General features: G+C 44.5%; 2 protein-coding genes across 2 annotated transcripts in view; both read right to left on the bottom strand.

Moving 5' to 3' along the window:
• Nucleotides 1–7,768, bottom strand: part of slain1a (SLAIN motif family, member 1a) — a 104,844-nt gene extending 97,076 nt beyond the window's left edge. Inside the window, exon 1 of the mRNA XM_080197846.1 lies at nucleotides 7,410–7,768. Within this exon, the coding sequence (XP_080053972.1) occupies nucleotides 7,410–7,768 (359 nt within the window). The remainder of the gene's footprint in view (nucleotides 1–7,409) is intronic.
• A 7,874-nt stretch (nucleotides 7,769–15,642) lies between these two features.
• Nucleotides 15,643–22,716, bottom strand: part of scel (sciellin) — an 89,078-nt gene continuing 82,004 nt past the window's right edge. Inside the window, exon 26 of the mRNA XM_080198130.1 lies at nucleotides 15,643–18,060. Coding sequence (XP_080054256.1) covers nucleotides 18,044–18,060 — 17 coding nt within the window. The 3' untranslated portion in view covers nucleotides 15,643–18,043. The remainder of the gene's footprint in view (nucleotides 18,061–22,716) is intronic.

Below are 22,716 nucleotides of genomic sequence, written 5' to 3'. Positions count from 1 at the left end.
GGAGCTCTACGTGGTACTTTGTGCCCACCTGAGAGGGCATCTCATCAGAAAGGGGACACCTCCAACAGTGAAAGAACTCCTTCAGTGCTGCATTGGAGTTGGTGGTTTTGGTTAATGGTTTTGAACAATACACAACCAACCCTCTGAGATAAAAAAAACACCGTGATCAACTAATCATTTAAGATGTGATGAATATCTATCTAAGGTTGTGTACGTTTAATGTTTATAAGCAACGGAAACCATTGTGTCTGATTGGCGTAAGCTGGAGTTAAAATACCATTATCCTTCAAAGGAGATGCTGTATGATTAGTACCTGGAATCAAATTACTGCAATCCATCTTACTGAGAGATCAAACAATGTGGCCTACATTCTTGGAGACGGCTACACTGCAGTCTTAATTTTGAAATCTGGTTGAAATAGTCAGCCAGTGTTCTGACAGAACACCCGGCAGAAAGCAAGAAGAGTCCAAGGTCAGGATTTACAGCCATGCTCATCCTGAAACTGTAAAATCCCGCCCGAGGTCAACGGACCTTTCCATGATCCACCCCTCACCTACTCCAATCCGCACGGCAGGCGGCCATAGAGTCATAGAGCAATACTGCACATAAACAGGCCCTTCAGCCCAACCAGTCCATGCCAACCATAGTGCCCTTCCTGCTAGTCCCAATTGCCCACATTTGGCCCATATCCCTCTAATCCTTTCCCATCCATGTACTTATCCAAATGCATTTTAATTGTTGCTCTTGAGCCTGTCTCAACCACTTTCTCTGTCAGCTCATTCAATATACACACCACCCTGCGCGTGAAGAAGGTGCCCCTCAGGTATCTTTTAAATCATTCCCCTCTCACCTTAAACCTATGCCCTCTAGCTTTCGCTTCCCCTTTGCTTGGAAAAAGACAATAGGTTGAATTTTACCGTCTCACAGGAGTTGTAGCAGGCAAGGAGCATATTATGGAAAGATCCATTGGCCTCGGGCAGACTCTTCCCGTTTCTGGGCAAGAGAGGCCGGAAATCTCACCCTTTGTGCATTCATACTACCTATGCCCCTAAAGACTGTATACACCTTAATAATGTTACCCCTCATTCTCCTACGTTCCTAGCCTTGCCAATCTCTCCCTTTAACTCAGGGCCATGTGCCCTGGCAATACCCTTGTAAATCTCCTTTGTACTCTTTCCAGTGCCTTTCCTATAATAGGTACCAAAACTGTACACAATACTCCAAGTGCGGCCTCACCAATGGATTGTACCTACTGAAAATCCCAAATAAGATGAAGGAAAAAGCTTTGTGTTTCAGATAGTCACCATATAGGTATTCTGTTTTGAAATTCAAAAACTATTTCCCAACCTCAAAAATCCAAATTTCTACTCTGTGGTTGCATTCCTTCTCTGGCTCTTTGCCTGCTTTATTCCCATTCTCAGTTCATTTGGTGGACCTTTCACTGATTGTCCTTTCTCTTCTGCTTCTCTTGCTTCTAGGGCAGCACGGTGGCACAGAGGTTAGCATCGCTGCCTCACAGCGCCAAGGACCCAGGTTTAATTCAAGCTTCGGTCACTGTCTGCGCGGAGTTTGCACATTCTCCCCATGTCTTAGTGGGTTTCCTCTAAGTGCTCCAGTTTGCCTCCACAGTCCAACAATGTATGGATTGGGTGAATTGGTCATGCTAAATTGACTGTAGTGCCAGGGGGATTAACAGGGTAAATGTGGGTTTACGGGAATAGGGATTGGGTGGGATTGTGATCGGTACAGATTCAGTAGATCAAATGGCTTCCTTCTGTACTGTAGGGGATCTATGATTCTATGACTGTCACACCCTTTTTTCAAATGATGAATTAAGGAATTCACAGGTAACATTTGAATCTGACAAGTCAGGCAGGCATCATACTGCAGATCACCAGCTGGAGGCTTCAAAATCAGGCTGGGAGAGTCACACATACAGACAGTACAGAAACCCAATTATTTCTGTGGTCTCCAATCGAGCCCAAGTTATGGAGTAAAATGACAATTGGTTCACTCATTGGGTCACAATGGCACCACATCCCCCCCCCCCACCAATTTCCACAATTAAAGAGAGGCTATTTCTGAAACCAGTAAGCTTAACTAAATGCCAAAACTCAAATGAAGCTCCCTGCAAATATACCTCAAACATGTGCCAGGCACTGCCTCAGAAGAGCAACAACATTTTGATTTTCTTTCCATTACATCACACTAACCATCTTTGTAACCTCACAATGGAGCTGCCAACTCGCACCATATCTGTGGTCCTGTAAATCTGATTGAGGTTACCCACATAACAGTTAGCAGAGAGGGGAAATTGTTCTATGCCCGTCTGACCTGGATTCAATCCAAAATCCAAAACAGCACGGTCCATACACCACACAATCCCCAAGTTTATATATTTTTTTTATATCCAGGAGAAGAACATTCAAGACTAAATAATTGTTCCCTTGTTCGAATTACATTGGCTATTCTTGTGAGAAAGCTTATTTTTCTTTATTCATTCAAGGGATGTGGGTTCTGTTGGCTAATTTAGTGGGTGTTTATTTCCAATTCCTAATTGCTCTTGCAATGATGTAGTTGCTCATAGATATGGCATTATCGGTCACTTATGAATCCATGTGACTCTTCTTTAAGACATGCTACTGAGAAATGATAAAATGAAACAAAATAATTTGGATAGGAATTCATTTGATTCACTGCATCTGCAAACCTTTTCTTTCGGAGACTGATAATGATTGAGGATGTGATTTTCTCAAAAGATGAATAAGAGTCGTAATGATAAGAAAATAGCAGCAATCCTACACTTTTATTTGGAATCATGAGCTTCCAGAGTGGCACTCTGAAAGCTCTTGATCCCAAATAAACCTGTTGGACTTTAACATCGTGTTGTGAGACTTCGTACTGTGCCTACGCCAGTCCAACGCCGGCATCTCCACATCATGGGACCCACACTTAATCATCTTTTGGGAGAGTGGAGAGTTCTGTGCCAGTTCTGGGACCTGGGTGAGCCTGGCTGCGATCGGGCACTGTTTTGGTGGGTGCCCCAATCTCACAGTGCATTGGGACTCTCTCCTCTCCCCCCACGGACATCAGGACACCCCCTCATCTGCAGCATGTTTCCCCACCCCTTCCCTGACACAGGCTGCCAGCATTGGGCTCCTCCACTGGGTTCCCCAACACGTCCCCATCTTCATGAGCCCCAACACGTCCCCTTCAGGCTCCATCCTTTGATGACCCTCCCTTCGTACAATCCCTAGAGTGCAGAAGGAGGCCATCTGGCCCATCGAGCCTGCACTGACAACAATCCCAACCAGGCCCGATCCCCATAGTCCTATGTATTTATCCTGCTAATCCCCCAACACAAAGGGGCATATACCATGCCCAATTCATCTAACTCTAACTCTTCACAAGTCCAAGCTTGCCAAGCATCCGCCTCCCCTCCCATCCGCATAGCCCCTCTATTACAGCCCCTCTGTCATAGACCTCCCCCATATCCTTGCTCAAGCCCCACCTCTGCTCAGGCTCCACCCTACTTAGCCCTCTCCCCCCCCATTTCCTGGCACTGATGGGCACTGCCAGGGTGCCAGGCGGGCACTGCTCAGACATGCTCTCAACCACCAGGGGGTTTAAATGACCTCCGAGCAGCCCCCCAATCAGGCCCCGTGGAGACTAGTATTGATTATCACTGGGCTTGCACTGCACCTGAGGTTCAGGAAAGCCTGACAGCTGAGAGAATACAGCGTCAAGCAGGCTAAATACATTTAAACGCTACTTCAAATATGCTAATTGGTCTCGCACCTTTTCTGGGCCAATCTGGTTTGTGCCGGTTTAAAGGGACCAGGACAATTGCAAATCGTTGGGTGCCGGTCACGAAACCCATTGTTAGGCCCACAGGCAATTTCCAGGATTGGGACAATCTGCACCAGGCACTGCGAGGCTGGAAAATCTGGGTGTAAAAATATTTCTGATTTTTAACAGTGTATTGTCTTTGATTCTTTTCAATCGTGCTCCTGCTCAGAGACTTTTTGTTCATGACTCTGTCCCAAGCTTCTGGAAATGCAATGTACATCTGTACTTTACCGAGGGATATTAGAAACACGTTACAACAGATTTTATGCATAATAGCATTTGATCAACAGGTATAACGTGGGGTAAATGACAGCAACTCCTCACATCAGCCCATTTAGCACTTAATCCAACCTTTGTATTCCCCTTTTGTTTCCAAAAAATATCCAGCAGCACGTGGTCAATAACAGTAAAATTTGGTTCCCTGTTTTGCTTTTTCAGTTGTCTGTCCAATTCCTGAGATCCCATCAGGAAAGCAATCAGCCACTGAGCTTGCTAGCACCATTTTGAAGCTGTTTCCTGTCAGCTAGGTTCAACGATCGCACTCGCACCTTCTGGCTCGAGATTATCATCTGGGCAGGAACAAGGGGAAATGGGCAGCCAGCCCATCCACGAGGTGTTACCAGGCAACTCAATTAATTTTAATCACTTGGCCAAAGTGGCCAAGTGCTCAGCAGGAAGCAGCTGGCCTGGCTGTTAGATCGAGGTGGCAGCCCGACCCAGGAAGCCGGTCCCGGCACAAGGGAAGTGCACAAGGGAGGAGATTTCCCATCATCGGAGGAGAGGTTTGGAAGCCTGAGGCAGGGAGACCCGTGGTTTCATTGTGGAAACCAAAGGAGCAGTTACAGTTCCCTCTGGTCCACAAGGAGAGCCAGAAAATCAAATGTAAAGACTTATTTTCAGGGTCTCTTCTGTTGCTTGTATAGAATCTCACACCATTCAGCCCATCGAGTCCACACCAACCATCCCACTCAGGCCCTATCCTTGTAACCCCATGTATTTACTCTGCTAATCTCCCTGACACTAAGGGGCAATTTAGAATCATATCATAGAATCCTACAGTGCAGAAAGAGGCCATTCAGCCCATCAAGTCTGCATTGACCAAAATTCCACCCAGGCCCCATCCCTATGGACTTACCCTAGCTGGACACCCCCCACGACGCTAAGGATCAATTTAGCATGGCCAATGCACCTAACCCACATAGCTTTGGACTGTGGGAGGAAACCAGAGCACCCAGAGGAAACCCACGCAGACATGGAGAGAACGTACAACCTCCACACAGACAGTCACCCGAGATCGGAATTGAACCTGGGTCCCTGCTGCTGTGAGGCAGCAGTGCTAACCACTGTGTCAATGTGCTACCCAATGTTAACGTGATTGTCAAGAACGTTGCCCCACCAGCAATCTGTTAACGTTACAATTTAGCAGCATCTGGCTGTTAGTGATTAAATTTCTCTTCCCCGTTGAGAGAATGATGTGATAGCTTGAGTTTGATGACGACTATGTATTGTATAAAACAGGTACCAGTACCTACAGTGTCACTACATCCCTAGCAAATTTTCACACAGCATTTCTTGAGAAATTTATCTCACTGAGCAGAAGATGAAACTGAAAAATAGCATTCTAATGATCAATAAAAATGTTTCACGATCAGCGGATGCTGGGGAATGAAGAGTCTGTTACCAATGCCAATACGATCAGAATGTAATTAGAGCTCTGGTGCTTTATTAAGCGTACTGTTTAATTTGACTTTGTTTGTTCATTGTATTATTGATGCTGTAGGGAATTTGCCACTGCTTTTATATTCTTGTTTGATGACACTGGAGCAAACAAATGTCCCCGTGATTGTTTTAAAAAAACACAACCATCAACAAAGCAAAATAGTACAAATTAGTATATTATCTTACAATGGTTATTGTGCAACATCCAGTAAGTTGCTTTAAAATGTTCATTTATTACTGTCACAAATAGGCTTACACTGAAATGAAGTTACAGTGAAAATCTTGTAGTCGCCACACTCCAGAAACTGTCCAGATACACTGATTGAGAATTTAGCATGGCCAATGCACTAACCAGGCCCTCAGCCCTCTTATTTACTCTGCTAATCCCCCTGACACTAGGGTTAACTTATCATGGCCAATCAACCTAACCAGCACGTCTTTTGGACTGTGGGAGGAAACCGGAGCATCCGGAGGAAACCCACACAGACACAGGGAGAATGTGCAAACTCCGCACAGTCAGTGACCCAAGCCAGGAATCCAGATTCCTGGCACTGTGAGGCAACACTGCTAACAACTGTATATTGGATTTAGGAACCTGGCATTAATTAAAGGATTCCTACATTCTCATTTGCCATTATATTCGAGCATAAAGTCAGCCACTACAGACTTATAAATACCAAGGACTGTTATTATATCACGTCAAAATGTGGTGGGCTGTGGACCGCTTCCAACACACAAAGGTTTTAAATTGTGTTTTAATTTTTAATGAGGAAGTTAAACTGGTAAATAATAATCTGATTTCACTATGGTCATTGACCTCCTTTTCAATCAACAGGAAGATTAATATCAAATGGCACAATATTAAAGCATCAGAAAAATACACCTTAGACCAGTCAACCTAGACCCAGGACAGGATGCAGCTGTTTTATTATTAAACAGCATCACATGTCATTGGCAGTTACTATTAAACATAACAGACACAACATCTAAGTGATGAAATACAGCCTTGTACACGGTGTGTAACACAAACATAAGAATAAAGCTTGGGGAATACGGCAAGGTAGAACTGGCAACTTATTGTCGAATGCTGGTGGAATATGGTGTAGCTCGGAATTAAAACAAATGCTGAGAGGGGATGAGGAGAGATGGAAATGAAAGGCAGAGCGAAGAGCATGAGCGGGAAAAAGAGAAAAAAGGATGAGAGAGGGAGGAAAGAGGATGAGAGACGGAGAGGAGGAAAAGAATGAAAGGAGAGAGGATGGGGAGAAGGAGAGAGAAGAAAGCACGGGGAGAGTGAGAGGATGGAAGACGAGGGAGAGAGGATGGAGGATGAGGGAGAGGGGATGGAGGATGAGGGAGAGAGGGTGAAGGAAGAGTCAGAGGATGCGAGGGGAAGGGGAAGAGAGGATGGGAGAGGAAGGGGAAGAGAGGATGGGAGAGGAAGGGGAAGAGAGGATGGGAGAGGAAGGGGGAGAGAGGATGGGAGAGGAAGGAGGAGAGAGGATGGAGGATGAGGGAGAGAGGGTGAAGGAAGAGTCAGAGGATGCGAGGGGAAGGGGGAGAGAGGATGGGATAGGAAGGGGGAGAGAGGATGGAGGATGAGGGAGAGAGGATGGAGGAAGAGGGAGGATGGAGGAAGAAGGGGAGAGGATGGGAGAGGAAGGGGAGAGAGGATCGAGGAAAAGAGGATAGAAGAGGGAGAGGAAGAGACGAAGAGGGGAAGAGGGTGAAGATAAAAGGAAGAGGCATTAAGCTTGAAATCAGACAATGGCTCTGCAGTGGGTGACAAAGGCAGTGAAAGGAGGGAAGGAGGAAGGGAGAGAGGAAGAGGTGAACTGTACCAGTTGTCCTCGTCCCCGCTGCAGCGGCCGTTCTCCAGATCCAGAGTGTCCACCTCCTCCAGGAGCAGCCTAGCCGAGCCGGAGGAGCCCAGTGGCCGGGGAGCCGCCTCGCTGGCGCCGGGAGGCTGGCGGCAGTGGCTGGCTGCGGGGGGGAGGTAGCTGCTGCCGGGGCCGGGGCAGTAGACCGGGCTGGCGGCGGGGTAGAGAGAGGCGGCGCTCGCCCGGCTCTTGAGCTGCTCGTTCTGCCACTCCAGCTTCCGCACCAGCTCCTGCAGCTTCTTCACCTCCAGCTCGGCGCTCACCTTGGAGCTGACATCCCCTCCTGCAGCCCCCAGCACCTTGAGCAGAGGGGCTTCCATCCTCAGTCCTGTCCCAGCCACCCCCCCCCCCTAGTAACACACACACACACACACACCCTCCTAATGCTCAGCCTTTTGTGTGTGTGTGTGTGTGTGTGGTTGGGTTAAACAGCAGCTCTCTGCTTTCTCTCTCAATCTCTCCTACACAACAAAGAGCTGGCGAATACTGCGACTGGGATTCTGCGGAACCCTCCTCTCCATCACAATCTGTGCCAACTCTCTCTCTCTGTGTCTCTCCCTCAAACAGCACCACTTCTTACTCTGACCATGAGTGCCAGCTTTCTGCCTTCTCTCCCTATTAACACCATCCAGGCGACACTTCTTTTCTCTCTCAATCCCTCAAAGCCTTTATCCGAAGGGGTATTTCTTCTTTGAGGAGGTGGGTGTCCCACCAAAGCGCCGCCCACTTCAATGGAGTCTAACCACTGGACCACAACTGGCTTGTAAACACCCTGACTGACGCATCGTTCCTTCCTCTGGATGTTTTCAAGAATGCCCACAGTGAGCCATTCGGTCCATCGAGTCTGCACCCCCTAACGCCACAAATTTACCCTGCTAATCCCCCCAAACCTATATGTCTTGGGACACTAAGGGGTAATTTAGCATGGCCAATCCACCTAACTCGCACATCTTTGGACCTAATTAGCATGGTCAAGGGGCATCCACCCAACCTGCACAGGGAGGGTGTGAGAGGCGGACACTGGGAGAACATGCAAACTCCACACAGCCATCCAAAGCAGGAATTGAACCCGGGCCCCTGGCACTGTGAGGCAGCAATGCTAACCACTCTACCACCCTATGTTCTAATCTGTTACTGTTTTACTGCTGGGAATATGCTTCAACATGTTTAGCACATATGCATGTACAAGCTATACTTCAGTGGACCACAGTTTGCTATTAAAAAAATCCAGCAAGGTGGTGATTAATGCACAGTTGGTATCGTCAAATTCCAGTGAGGGCATATGCACGGTTAATTGCAGAAATTGAAAAGTAGCCACCAGACCAGCCACAGTATCATGATCTTCACGAAAATGTCATTCCATTATTGTCTGGCTCACCATTGACATGCATTGAGCGATGTGCAGCTGATGTCATTGGTGTAAAGTTACATATATAAACTAAATTCACCACAGAATGTAAGGCCATGCCTATTTCAATTGTTTTTTAATGTGATAGGTGTTAATTACTGTCAGTCAGTCACTCCGGTACTGAAAATTGATCATTACAAGTGTGGAGTCTCATTCCTTTAACTTTTAATTATTGTCAGAGATTTCAACATGTAAAACTTCAAAGTAAAAGCAAGCTATTTTCCATTTATTTCCCTCTCTCTTGATTTTATCCTTTCATAGAGTCCTAGAGTCAATGACAATACAGAAAGAGATCATTCAGCCTCTGCTCCCACCTCCTCCCCCACCCCCATGGAGCAACCCAGTCAGTAACACTTCCCCATTTAATTTCCATATCCCTGCAGGTTTATTTTCTTCAAATGCCTATCCAATTTCCTTTTGTAATCATTGCTTCTTTCCATCTCCACCATGCATGCGCGCAGTTTTACTGCATTCCTCACATCCTCCTTGTATCTCTTACCTAAAACCTTAAATCAGTGTCCCCTAGTCCTGTGCCATCAGCTAATGGGAACAGTTTTACCTTGTCTACATTATCCAAGCCTGTCATAACCTTGTACCCTTCTATCAAATCTCCCCATTCTCATAGAATCCCTACAATGCAAAAGGAGGTCATTCAGCCCATTAGGCCTGCACCAACAAGAATTCCATCCAGGTACCAACCCCTATAACTCCATGTGTTTACCCTGCTAGCCCCTCTCCCGACACTGAGGGGCAATTTAGGTTGGCCAATCAACCTAACCTGCACATCTTTGAAGTGTGGGAGAAAACTGGAGCACTCGGAGGAAACCCAGGCAGATACGGCCTTTAGTCTACTTTGCTCCAATGGAAACAACTCCAGCTTTTCTAACCTAACTTTGTAGTGCTCAAGCCCCCATAACTGGAACCATTCTACTAAATCTATTATTCAGCTTCTCAAGGACACTTGCACCCTTCGCCAAAATGTAATGATGCGAGTTGGTTACAATAGTCCAGTTATGGCCTAACCAGAGCTTTCGAAGGTACCAGCAAAGCTTCCATGTCTTTTTAACTCAATGCTTCTATTAATGAAGCCCAAGACCCCATCTGCTTTGCTAACCACTCTCTCACTATATCATGTCACCCTTGAAGATCAATGCACTCCCAGGTCCTTCTGCTCCTGCACACATTTTAGAACTGTACCATGATGTCTATCATGCCTCCCCCATCCCTTCTGACAAATTGCATCACGTCACACTTGTCTATATTAAATTACATCTCCCAATCACCTGCCCATTCTGCTAGACTCTCTCCTTTTGTATCTGGTTTAGCACTGAATTCTCCCATTCAACCTTCCTCTCTATCCTAGTGCTGTTAATTTCTCAATCACTCAATCTGACTGCTCAAGCAGGTATACTGTTGCTTGTGTTGTTCATTTGGGCTCCCAATGTCATGTGTCCTTTGCTGCCCAGTTATCAACTTGCACTTTCAGCAACTTGCCTCTCAGATATTTCAAAAACCTAAACATACAAGGGTAAGTCTAACAGTGACACCATAGGTGGGATTTTATAGCCTCACTCATCCCAAAATCATAAAATCCTGCCAGAGGTCAACGGACTTTTCCATGGTCCACCTCTCACCCACTCCAATTCCCTTGCTGTGGGTGGGCGTTAAAATTCCAGCCCATGAGCTGTTAGGATACAGATGCCTGTATCAATATGTAGAGAGTGCAAAGTTCTTCTCATTAAATGGCTGACCTGAAATCTCTCCCACTCTTACCTCCTGTCATTGGCTTGTTGGGAGGAGTTTAAGGTTGGCACTCAACCTGTTTGACCACATTATGAATGCATTTTCCTTGGACATTAAGTCCTGAGTTTCTGCCTTGGAGGCAAGGATGCCACCCACTGTACACAAGGCCTCCCCTGTATGCATAGTTCATATAGTTCAATACAGGTGTACACACACATAAACACCATGTAGATATATCACAGACTCCAATTTCTACAATTATTTGGTAAGTTCTTATTTGATGTATTATTGTCCTATGTATTGAGATACAGTGAAAAGTATTGTTTCTCGCATGCTATACAGACAAAACATACCATTCATAGAGTTTGTAAGGGAGAAAGAAAGGAGAGATTGAGTTTTCCAGTTTCAATCCAGTTCCAAGTGTACTGATGCCAATGACATATATTAATATGTTATGGCCATTACCTGAAATGTTAACACAGTTCCTTTCTCCACAGATGCTGCCAGGGATTGCAGGGTGGCACTGTAGTTAGCACTGCTACCTCACAGCACCAGGGACCTGAGTTCAATTCTGGCCTTGGGTGACTGTGTGCAGTTTGCACATTCTCCCCATGTCTGTGTGGGATTCATCCGGGTGCCCCAGCTTCCCCCCACAATCCAAAGATGTGCAGGTTAGGTGGATCGGCCATGTTAAACTGTCCCTTAATGCCCAAAGATGTGTAGGTTAGGGAGATTAGAGGGGCAAATATGTGAGGCAACAGGATGAGGGTGGAGAGAGGGTCTGGGTAAAATACTCTGTCAGGGAGATGGCACAGACTTGATGGGCCGAATGGCCTTCATCTGCAGTGAAGGGAATCTACCTGCTCAGCATTCTGTTTCCACTTCAGATTTCCAGCACTCACAGCATTTGGCTTTTGTGTCATTGGTATAAAGTTAGCAGAGATTGGAAATCTTACTCAAAAATGGCACAGAAAAGATTTGTAGTTGAAATGGAAAAATGTGCAAAGCCTCTTTGCTGAGGTCAAAGCAGAAAGTTATTAATGTTGCATTTGGCAGCAGTGTTGCATTAGGGCCTGAAATAGAAATGGTTATATTTCCCCACAGAGACTAATCTCAACTTGATCAGCTATGTGGGTGTATATATTTTATGTGCTTTATTATATCTATGCACATATCTATTACATATGTCATAGACTTTTGTCTATTTAGTTGATCATCTAAGATGAAGTATAAAGAGTAGGATTCTCCGGCTGCACTCTCCTGAAAACTGGAGGTTCCTGCCTGACCTTAACATGGCCCGTCCTCCACCTGCTAGGATTCCAGTGGTGGGTAAATAGGGAGAATTACGGCCAAAGATACAGAAAACCGGCAGGTCTGAAAAGAACAAAATAGAAGATGAAGTGAGTCATGTCGCATGGATTAGTCAAATCTAAATAGCATGGAAAATTGTGGGAGGAAGGTGATTAGAGATAACTCATACAAAGTTTTAAACAATGAGAAAAGAATGGGATGATAAAGTGGCCACAATCCCAGATCACCACGGGCTGCTTTTCACTTTGAGGGGGAGAGAGCTGAGTGGTGGTGATTAAACCTGTAGATCACCACACCTCAGGTGAGGGGCAAGGTTGAGATGGTGGGGACTTCAGGAATGGGATGGTAGGAGAAGACTGTATCTTGATTTCAACACAGTGAGGCTGTTGAGCAGAGGAAAGGTATTCGGAGCTCCAAAGGAACTGAGAGGAAAGTTTAGAGGAACACAGAATACAGTGGTAATTATAAAACAGTGAAAAACAAGAATGCTTGTAGAGTTCATCAAACCATAGAATCCCCACAAAGCAGGAGGAGGCCATTTAGCTCATTGAATGTTCATCAACCCGTACCCAGGCTTATCCGTTAACCTCACATATTTATGATGCTAATCTCCCTAACCCATATATCTTGGCATGCTAAGGGGCAATTTAACATGGCCAATCCACCTAACCTGGAGTGTGAAAAGAAACCAGAGCACCCGGACAAAACCCACTCAGACCTGGAGAGGATTTGCAAACGCCACGCAGGCAGTCACCCAAGGCCGGGATTGAACCCAGGTCCCTGGCACCGTGAGGCAGCAATGCTAAGCATTGTATCGAATTTGGGGGCAGGAGCTGGTGGCATTTGCTTACTAAGCTGTAAGCCGTTTCTTGCATTCTGTCCAGCCAGACAAAAAAAAAGTTGGCAAAAGAACCTCCCTAAGATATGGGTGCGATTTTTCCAAAAAAATTCAATGTGTCGAACTCGCATAAAAACTGGAGTAAATCCCGCTGGCTTTTTTTCAGCTGAATTTTCAAAATATTTCTCCACACTCTGCAGTGCAGAGTGCGCTAACGTGATGCATGCAAAAAATATGAGGGAGAGGCCTCTTCCAACTGGAGAGGCCAGTAGCATAGCGCTGAGTGGGCCATTGTGTAGGCGCCGACTGCACAGTTCCGAGATTGGCAAATGCACTGTTGCCTGCACTGCCAGGCTCCTGGTCGCTGGCCATCCCCAGAGCCCCTCATAGCTGCCCCTCCACTCCAATCCCCCCCATGGTCCGATTGCTGACCATACAACCCCTCCAACCCGATCACTGGACCCCCATGCCAGCACAATGTCTCCCCTCCCACTCCAGCCAGCCCCAATCTCACCCCAGTCTGCCTCGATCTTGTTCCCCCCTGCAGCCCCGGCAGGGCAACACCCTCCCCGCCCCCCCCCACCCCTCCCCCCACCCCCCCTTCCCCCCCCCAACCATCCTGATGGCCAGCCTGATCATTGGCCTCCCTCCGTCGCTGATCCCAGTGCAAAGTGGCAGTGGGACCCCCATCACACCAATGGCCCCCCAGAGGCCATGCCTCTATAGGTCCCATCCCATTAAGCCCAGCCCCTTTGGCGCTGCCTGATGCCCAGTGAGCAGTGGTGATATATCCCCAGGGCAGTGTTAGGAGGCCAGGCTGGCACTGCCAAGTCTGCAATGCCGGGGGCGGGGGGGGCACCCCTCCTCATCCCAACTTCCTAGGGGGCGGCATCGATGACCCTCCTTCACTCCAGTGGGGTTGGGACGGGAGCTCCCCGCAGGTGGGGAACTAGTGTAAACCCCGCTGGAGTGAAACAGTACTCGTGCGGGGGTGGGGGGAGTGGAGAGGTTAGCGGAGATTTCAGTCCCGGGCCCACTAATGCAAATCTTAATTTACATATTTTATACAGCTTTGTGGAGCTGACAGCGCTGGAAATCCAGTGGCCAGATACGTGCGGTGGCCATGGCGCCCAGCAGGAAGCCTGCCACATGGCCTCTACCTGTGTCTCGTGGTCCATTTCCCCCGGGCTGGGAAAATCCTGCGCGTCTTTGTCAAGGTCACCTTTGAGAGCTGTGTTACTGAGCAAAAAAAGTGCTTGTCACAAAATAAATAATTCTTGGAGACAGCAGTCACAACAGAAGAGATCCAAGAGGGCCATTTGATGTCATATTTGATCATTTTACCAAACAATTTCCTGTAGAGTTATCCAAAGAAAGAATTTTACTCTCATAGGAAGGATAAGAATTGATGAAGGATAACTGATGCTGGGACCACTGCTGGAAATGGATGATATGAGTTGGTTGGATTTACAAGAGATATGAAGCAACTTGGTCGCTACACTTTCATTGCCCAATGGATGTTGAATGTATTCAAGAGGCGGCTGGATATAGCACTTGCGGCGAATGGGATCAAAGGTTCTGGGGAGAAAGCAAGATTAGGCTATTGAGTTGGACGATCAACATGATCGTAATGAATGGTGGAACAGGCTCAAAGGGCCAAATGGCCTCTTCCTGCTTCTATCTTCCATGTTGTAGAGTCATAGATGTTTACAGCATGGAAACAGGCCCTTCGGCCCAAGTTGTTCATGCCGCCCCTTTTTGTAAACCCCTAAGCTAGTCCCAATTGCCCGCATTTGGCCCACATCTGTCTATGCCCATCTTACCCATGTAATGCCTAAATGATTTTTAAAAGTATTTTAAAATGTTTTCATATTGAAGACCAAGGTTTGGAGATTAACGTATAATTAGTCTCACCCATCAGAGGCATGAATTTGAAAGTTGGGCAAAATTCCATCGAATTAAAACCAATGCTATTTTGAGGTACTGAATATGCATGAATAGAATGAAAACATTGGCTAATCTTTTAAATAAAAATACTGAGTGATGAATTAAAATAGAAAATGTATGCGAGGTAGGCTAATGCATAAGATTAACCAAATGATACGACACAAGTTTGTGTGTGTGTGAATTTAAGAAATTGGGAAGAATTTGAGGGTCTTTTGATTTGATTTATTATTGTCACATGTATAGGGGTACAATGCAAAGTATTGTTTCTTGCATGCCATACAGACAGAGCATACCATTCATAGAGAAGGAAAGGAGAGGGTGCAGAATGTAGTGTTACAGTCATAGCTGGGGTATAGAGAAAGATCAACTTAATGCGAGGTAGATCCTTTCAAAAGTCTGATGGCAGCAGGGAAGACCAAATCTATAAGAGATTGAACTAGAGTTTATGACTTACAAGTTTTAAGAGCATAGAATGAGAATAAAAGATTGATTAGAGGGTATGCTGGGGATTGTTTGCAAGAAAAAGCCATGCTCCAGAGCCTTTCAACATATCAAATAGAACTTTTAAAAAATTAAATGAAAATAAAACAGATGTAATGACTTCCAAGTAATTAAAGGGTGGCATTTTGGCACAATGGTTAGCACTGCTGCCTCACAGCTCCAGGGATCCAACTTCAAATCCTGGCTTGAATCTCTGTTTGTGTGGAGTTTGCACATTCTCCCTATGTCTGCATGGGTTTCCTCCAGGTGTTCCGGTTTCCTCCCACAGTCCAAAGACGTGCTGGTTTGATGCATTGATCCGAACAGGCACCGGAGTGTGGTGACGAGGGGAATTTCACAGTAATGCCATTGCAGTGTTAATGTAAGCCTTACTTGTGACTAATAAACAGACTTTAAATTTTAATGGAACAGCTACATAATTAAGAGCAACAGTATTTACCAATAGGTCAGTTCTTCCTTTTTTATTAACACAACATTACAGCTCATTAACAAACTACCTCTGTACCGACATATTCTCCTGCTAAATGTTACTTAACATATTTTACTTAACATATTGCTCAAATATAAAATATCATTTTGAAGGGAGCTCTTGTTGCTTGCTTCTGACAAATGGTCGAGCCATCAGAATATTGTCCCGCTTGTTCTCAGCACTGGATGCTTTTGTCTTAAATTTAAATTCACTCAATTACAACTAGTGCTGAGAACTTAAAGCAGGCCAAATTTTCAAAGATGGTATAAATGCTTGTGTCTTCAATTTCACTGTATATTTTGTGTGATGCAACCAACAGTTCAATAAAATAATAAATCACAATTGAATCTTTCAGGTTAACCTTCTGGTGAATATTAAGTGTACACTTCTACAGATGATGCTTATATATATATATGTGTATGTGTGTGATATTAAAAAATTCTGAAGCGATGATTGCCCTGGACCCATTGATTCCCTTTTCGTTTTGAATCCCAACTAACCTAAATCATGCTTTTGTTCATTGAAACCGAAGCTATCTCTAAAAACGTGAAACACAATTTTCTTGCTTGATATGATGTGACAAGTGGCAGAACCAGGTATATTTCCTTGTTTTGCTTGTTGTTGCCAGCAGCAGGAACGAAGGTGAAACAACAACAGAATATGCTGGAAAATCTCAGCGGGTCTGACAGCATGAGCCAACATTTCGAGTCTGGATGACACTTCATCGGAGCTCTCCTCAGATGCTGTCAGACCCGCCGAGACTTTTCAGCATTTTCTGTTTTTGTGTCAGGTTCCAGCATCCGCAGTATTCTGTTTTTAAACAGAAGATGATTTTAGATCAATTCAAATTTTAAGGCCGCCAGCCCATCCTGAAATTTTAATTTTTTTTTATGATATTCTTAAATTAATAAAGCCAATGCACAGAGTGGACGGGAGAAGCCCAAATCCACCCCCTTGCTTGCTCCAAAAAAAAATTCAAATTGAATCCAATTCATGTCCCTACAAGGGAGATAAACAAGATGCAAGCTGACAAGAAAAGGCATTATGTCCCATCTTGGGTTTGATATGACGACTGATCTTAGCCAAAAGGCCAGAAAAATGCCTCTCTGCATCCAAAACACTCTCCATAAATTACATGACATTACCACAACTTCATGGAGTAGACATTTATGTGAGCATTATTTGAATGATCTAGCCAGCGATGTGAGGAGAAAGATCTTCTGTCCATATAACCCACTGTCAAACTCTTACTGCAAGGGGAGAGCCTGGCCCGGATGGTTTGTTGCACAGATATCCACTCAAATTGAAATAAAATGAATATGCCATTTACAGATTTGTCATCACCATACAAAAGCATATACCTGCCTAAAACTACAACTTAGTAAAGAAATTATACATAGAAGAGATGACGTTAGCTTCAATGTTCATTTTGAATCCCTGCTGCTTGCTGTTAAAAAACCTTTTCCTTCCGAGATTACACTTAAGAAGAATTTCATAAATCTTAAATTTGCCTGAAAGCTAATGACTAAAATTCAGAAACATCATAATATTTAATTCATAACAGTGCCTGCCTCTTAAAGATGCAGTGTTGTCATAGTAATTAGGGTGGCGCTTGACACAATCATCAATGTCCTGACAGTTACTGTGTGGCAAGCTGGGTTCCACTATAACGTATTTGCCTCAAATTAAAATAAAATTGGTTCTCATATGACCGAATAAGCTGTGATGCCAAACAAATCTTTTCTGTAGCAAAGTAGTGGCTGCTTCAGAAACTGAACAGGTCTGAACCCCGCCTCAAATGCCACCTTTTCAATGTAGTAGCTTGGTTTCATTTTCAAGTCTTGCAACTGGAAAACTGGATACATTTTTTTGTATTCCAGGTTAAACATTGAAGATTTCATCTCTAGCGATTTCGCTTTGTCACCTAACCTGTCAATCTTTTATCATTTGAGGAACACATACTGCTCTTTCGATACAGGTAAGGATGCAAAATACACAGAATTTGAAATAACACGGGCTGGTGAACATTGTTCGGCAAAAGAAGCCACAGGGGGTCTTATTATGCTTGTTCAATTGTACGTTGATCAAACAGAAAAAGAATTTCATGGCTGTTCTTTAAGCAATGACTTCATCTTCACGTGATGCAGCTCCTTTGTTGCAGTTTGCCCCCAGAATATAACATACAAGGCATATTTAGGAAACACTATTCCTTATTTTGAAATACAATTCAGAACATACAATTAGAAAAAGCAATTATAATTTGTATAAGAGATTTTTCTAAAATTCATAAAGCAGCGTAAACATATACCCTCCCAGCCTGGATAAATCTCAAAGTGTAGAGTTGTCATTCTTCAGCAGATACGTTTGTTTGAGTCAACTTAGTATGAACGTTGGACTGTAAAAAAATAGAAACATAATTCAAATTTTAAAACCATGAAATATTCTTATCTGCATGCTTGCAGTCATATATACATTTTATTTTGCAAATGGAACATTAGCATATTTCATATTAAGAAATGAACATTATTTATTTATTAGTGTTGCAAGTAGGTTTATATTAATACTACAACGAGGTTACTGTGAAAATCCCCTAGTCACTGTACTCCGGTACCTGTTCAGGTACACTAAGGATGAAATTAGTATGGCCAATGCACCTAACCAGAGGTCTTTCGAACTCTGGGAGGAAACTGGAACATCCAGAGGAAACCCACACACAGGCACGGGAAAGAATGTGCAAACTCTACCCAGACAGTGAACAGAGCCGGGAATCGAACCTGGCTCCCTGGCACTGTGAGGCAGCAGTGCTAACCGCTGTACCACCATGGCGCCCAATAAAAAATCAGAACATAATGGCAGTGACAGTGATGGGGTAACTGCCAGCATTCACTGTCATACTACTTTGGAAGAGACAGCAATATCTTGGCTGGAATTCTCATGCTGGCAGGATTCTCCAGTCCTGCCAGCAGTGCACCCCCATGCGTGGCTTTCCCGCCAGCGTGGGATGATGACAAAGGGAATTTCCATTGATAGCAGCGGGACCAGAGAACCCCAACATTAGCAAACAATGCTAGTTGTTGGCGAGAAATAGGTGGCTGGGTGGCTGGAGCATCTCGCTCCTTGAGTTTGTGCATGCACAGTTCAACACAGAATTCCAGAAATTTTCTGTGAGCCTACACATTTCCATTGCATACGCTGCTAAAATCACCATTGTTTCAATCTATTATAAGTCATTGAACTGTCAAGTCCTTGCCCTTTTGATGCAATAGTCTCACAATAGAAACACCTTACTGAATGAAGTGCACCCACAGTTTTTAGAAATATACTAAAGTCATAATTACTATTGAAAAATCTCTCTGGCCCTGAAAACTAATTTTATGTTTACAGGATGGCAAATTTCTCCGTTATGTAAAAAATGTTTAAAATATAAATATTTTCACAAGTTTTTTTTTAAGCTTCTACCTTAATCTCATGTATTTGTCCCAACAACTTACATCACTGTCTGTAAACCAGCATTGCAAAGTGAAGGAGAATCGGTGGGCAGGATTTTCCGACCATGCTCGCCCTGAGACCTGAATTTCCTGCCCGAGGTCAATGGACCTTTGCATGAATTTTCCGCTATGATTCCTGTAGTGGGCAGGATGGGAAAATTCCACCCAGTGCATTTCACGTATTAGCTTGCTGTCTATGAGAATACTTCAGTTTGATTGGTCATTTACCTTGCTTGGTGACATCGCTGTTGCTGGAGATCCCTTCAATTTGGGTGCCAGATTTAAACCCACTTTGGGAAAGGGGAAATTCACACCACAGAGATTACTGTATATTTGTGGTCATCTTTATTTCCAAAGTTACTAATGAATTAGTCACTCACTGCAAAATCTGGCCCAGTAATCTGTACATCTTTTGTAAATTGATACCATTTCAAGAAGATAAAATATCACTGCAAACTTGGTCACCTGTCAAACAAGTAGCTTGAAATGTGTTTTTGTTTTATCTTAAGAAATGACATTGAAACCATTGTTGATTGTTGGAAAAACCCATCTGATTCACGAATGTCCACTAGGGAAGGAACTCTGCCATCCTTACCTGGTCTGGCCTACATGTGATTCCAGACCCACAGCAATGTGGTTGACTCTTAAAATGCCCTCATAGATTGGCAATAAATGCTGGATTAGCCAGTGACGCCCACATGCCTTGAGCGAATTTAAATTAAAAAATCCATGTGTATTGGCAAGGTCCATAATACACTAAGGGAGGGATTCTCCGACCTGGTCCATTCCCGCTCGGCTGGCAGCAAGAATGGAGAATTTGGCACCCAGCCAAAGCTGCATTCACTGCAGCAACACTGAAGAACCCCAGCCACGAGTGAGGCCGGAGGTTTCCAGCGTAAAATAACAAAGGGGAAGCATGGAGAAGAAAATCGATAAGTAATGCTTAATTGGCACCAGGCTTGAATTTTAAAGCCTTGAAGATTGTTAGAAGAAGGAAAGCTAGAATAGCAAAAGATTCCACGATCCAGGAAGGGGCAGACCTTGATTCCGTAGGATAGTAGAAAGCAGACGCCGGTGAATCACCATTGCTTCCAATATTTATGTAAATTGGGTTCAATGGAAGGGAAGCTGGGATGGGACGTAAAATGGAAAACCAATTTATTAACCTGTTTTACACTGTCATGCAAAGGTCAAGATCTACACCAGTGGGTCAGCTTAGAGAAAATGTTTTTTTAATAGATAAAATAATAGAAAAAAAATACACATAAAAGGAACCTTTGGCTTAGATCTATTCCATAAACTTTTGTAGCCTACTATTCTACAATGCTGCAAAGGTATTATAGTACTAGAACAATAGAAAGCTTTGTATCATGTATAGCAACTATTTTTTTTCTCTGCAATGATATCATCTGGCACAGAAATCAAGCCTGGCACAATATAGAGCTGTCTATGTGGCAACGTAAAGTCATCTTTGGCCCAACTCATGAAGCAAACTGTATGTTTAAGAGGGTTTATAATGTTTTTAAACAAGAGAATGAACACACTTGCTCTGAAATTTGGATTGGCTCAGTTTCAGCAGGGGAGGCAGAATTTCCCTAACTTTTCCTTTTCAAATCAGGACAATAGGATTGATGCAAATAACATTAATGTAGAACCTGTTGTACTGTCAACAATTTTTAACCGTTCCCACAAAGAAAGACATTTGTAACAGTACAGCAGGAATCTGAAGTGAGATGCTGATTCAGTATTCTCTCTAAAAAAAAGTGTATTGGCTATGCGTACAGGTAGAATCATATGTACAGGTACAGGTTGTGGGCGACATGGTATCACAGTGGTTAGCACCGCTGCTTCACAGCGCCAGGGACCCGGGTTCGATTCCCGGCTTGGGTCACTGTCTGTGTAGAGTTTGCACGTTCACCCCATCTGTGCATGGGTTTCCTCCAGGTGCTCCGGTTTTCTCCCACACTCTGAAAGACGTGCTGGCTAGATGCATTGACCCGAACAGGCAGCAGACTGAGTGAATGGGGGGATTTCACAGTAACTTCAGTGCAGTGTTAACATAAGCCTTACTTGTGACTAATAAATAAACGTTTAAACTTTAAATCCAGTTAGGGCAGCCACAAGCCTAGATCTGAACATTGAATGAACTGAAGTTTCAAAGTGTATGTAATATGAGTCTTCCTTGAAAAAAATATGATGGCTGGAGTTTTCCCATTCAGCCTGCTAAAATTCCAGTGACGGGATGGGAGAATTTACTGTTTGTGGACAATGTGAAACCCCACTGACAGTTGGACATGAATTTCCGGCTTTTAGACCAGCGCAGCCGAAGAATTCCGCCTGATATTTTTCTTTCATCCCTGTCTGTACTTTAGGTTGCAAAGTCATTCCTCATTAACATTAAGGTTTATAAGAATTTTTGCCAACAGCAAACCAAATATCAGAGGGTCAATTTGAAGTTCAACCATAGTGCAAGACAGGCCTCATGGACTGACTGCCCAGTTGCAGGAAAATCGGGCCAGTTTTCCAACTCTGGTGAAAGTTCACACCAGCTCTCAGATCTCAAGTCAATGTCCCAGATCTTGTTCCATTCGTGCCCTCATCGATTTATGGACGTGGGTAAAAGTGACAACCCTGCAGCCTAGCTGGATGGCATGGTGGCACAGTTGTTTGCACTGCTGCCTCACAGTGCCCAGATTTGACTCCCAGCTCGTGTCACTGCCTGTGTGGAGCCTGCATGTTGTCCCTGGGTCTGTGTGGGTTTCCTCCGGGTGCTCCGATGTCCTCCCACAGTCTGAAAGATGTGCTGGTTAGGCGTATTGGCCATGCTAAATTCTCCCTCGGAGTACCCGAATATGAGCCGGACTGTGGTGACTAGAGGATTTTCACATAACTTCATTGCAATGCTAATGTGAGCCTACTTGTGACACTGCTAAATAAACTAAACCAAATTCAACTGTTGGGGTTGGCCACTTTAGTTGGCTGTGTTCCAGGGAGGTTTCATCACAATTTCTTCCACTTTCGACAAACCTGCCCCCACCCCAGAACCCCCCCCAACCCCCCATGCGCTCCCGCCATTTGTCTACCCAATATGCCCTTCCTCAGAACAATCGGTCAATAATGACAGCTGCAGTGCTGAGGTAGTGTTGCAAATGTCGAGATCCCATCTGAAGCTCTCAAACAAATTTGAAAGATCCTATTGCACTGGTTTACAGACAAACCCTCCATATTCACAGGATCTGCTCATGTGAAGAGAGTCACAGCAGACACCTATAGACACTGAAAGACATCCTTGTAAGAACAGAATATGGTGCTTGACTCATCGATCAACAGTTCCGATGCACCGCAGTGAAAAACCACACCGACCTCCTCAGAAGACAAACACAGATCACAGAGAAGAGAGCAGAGAAGCTCCGACATCTTCTCTGGAGCCTTCAACATGTCATTGATGAAGACAAACATCTCATCAAGGCCATCCCCACACCCCCACTGTCTGCCTTCAAACAACTGCGCAACCTCAAACAAACCATTGTACGCTGCAAACTATCCAGCCTTCAGAAGAACAG

Source organism: Carcharhinus amblyrhynchos, chromosome 10, assembly GCF_965287045.1.
Source record: "Carcharhinus amblyrhynchos chromosome 10, sCarAmb.v2.hapA, whole genome shotgun sequence".
NCBI classification, from domain to species: domain Eukaryota; kingdom Metazoa; phylum Chordata; class Chondrichthyes; order Carcharhiniformes; family Carcharhinidae; genus Carcharhinus; species Carcharhinus amblyrhynchos.
The sequence above is the reverse complement of the archived record's forward strand: the minus strand, read 5'-3'. Positions and strand labels throughout refer to the sequence as shown.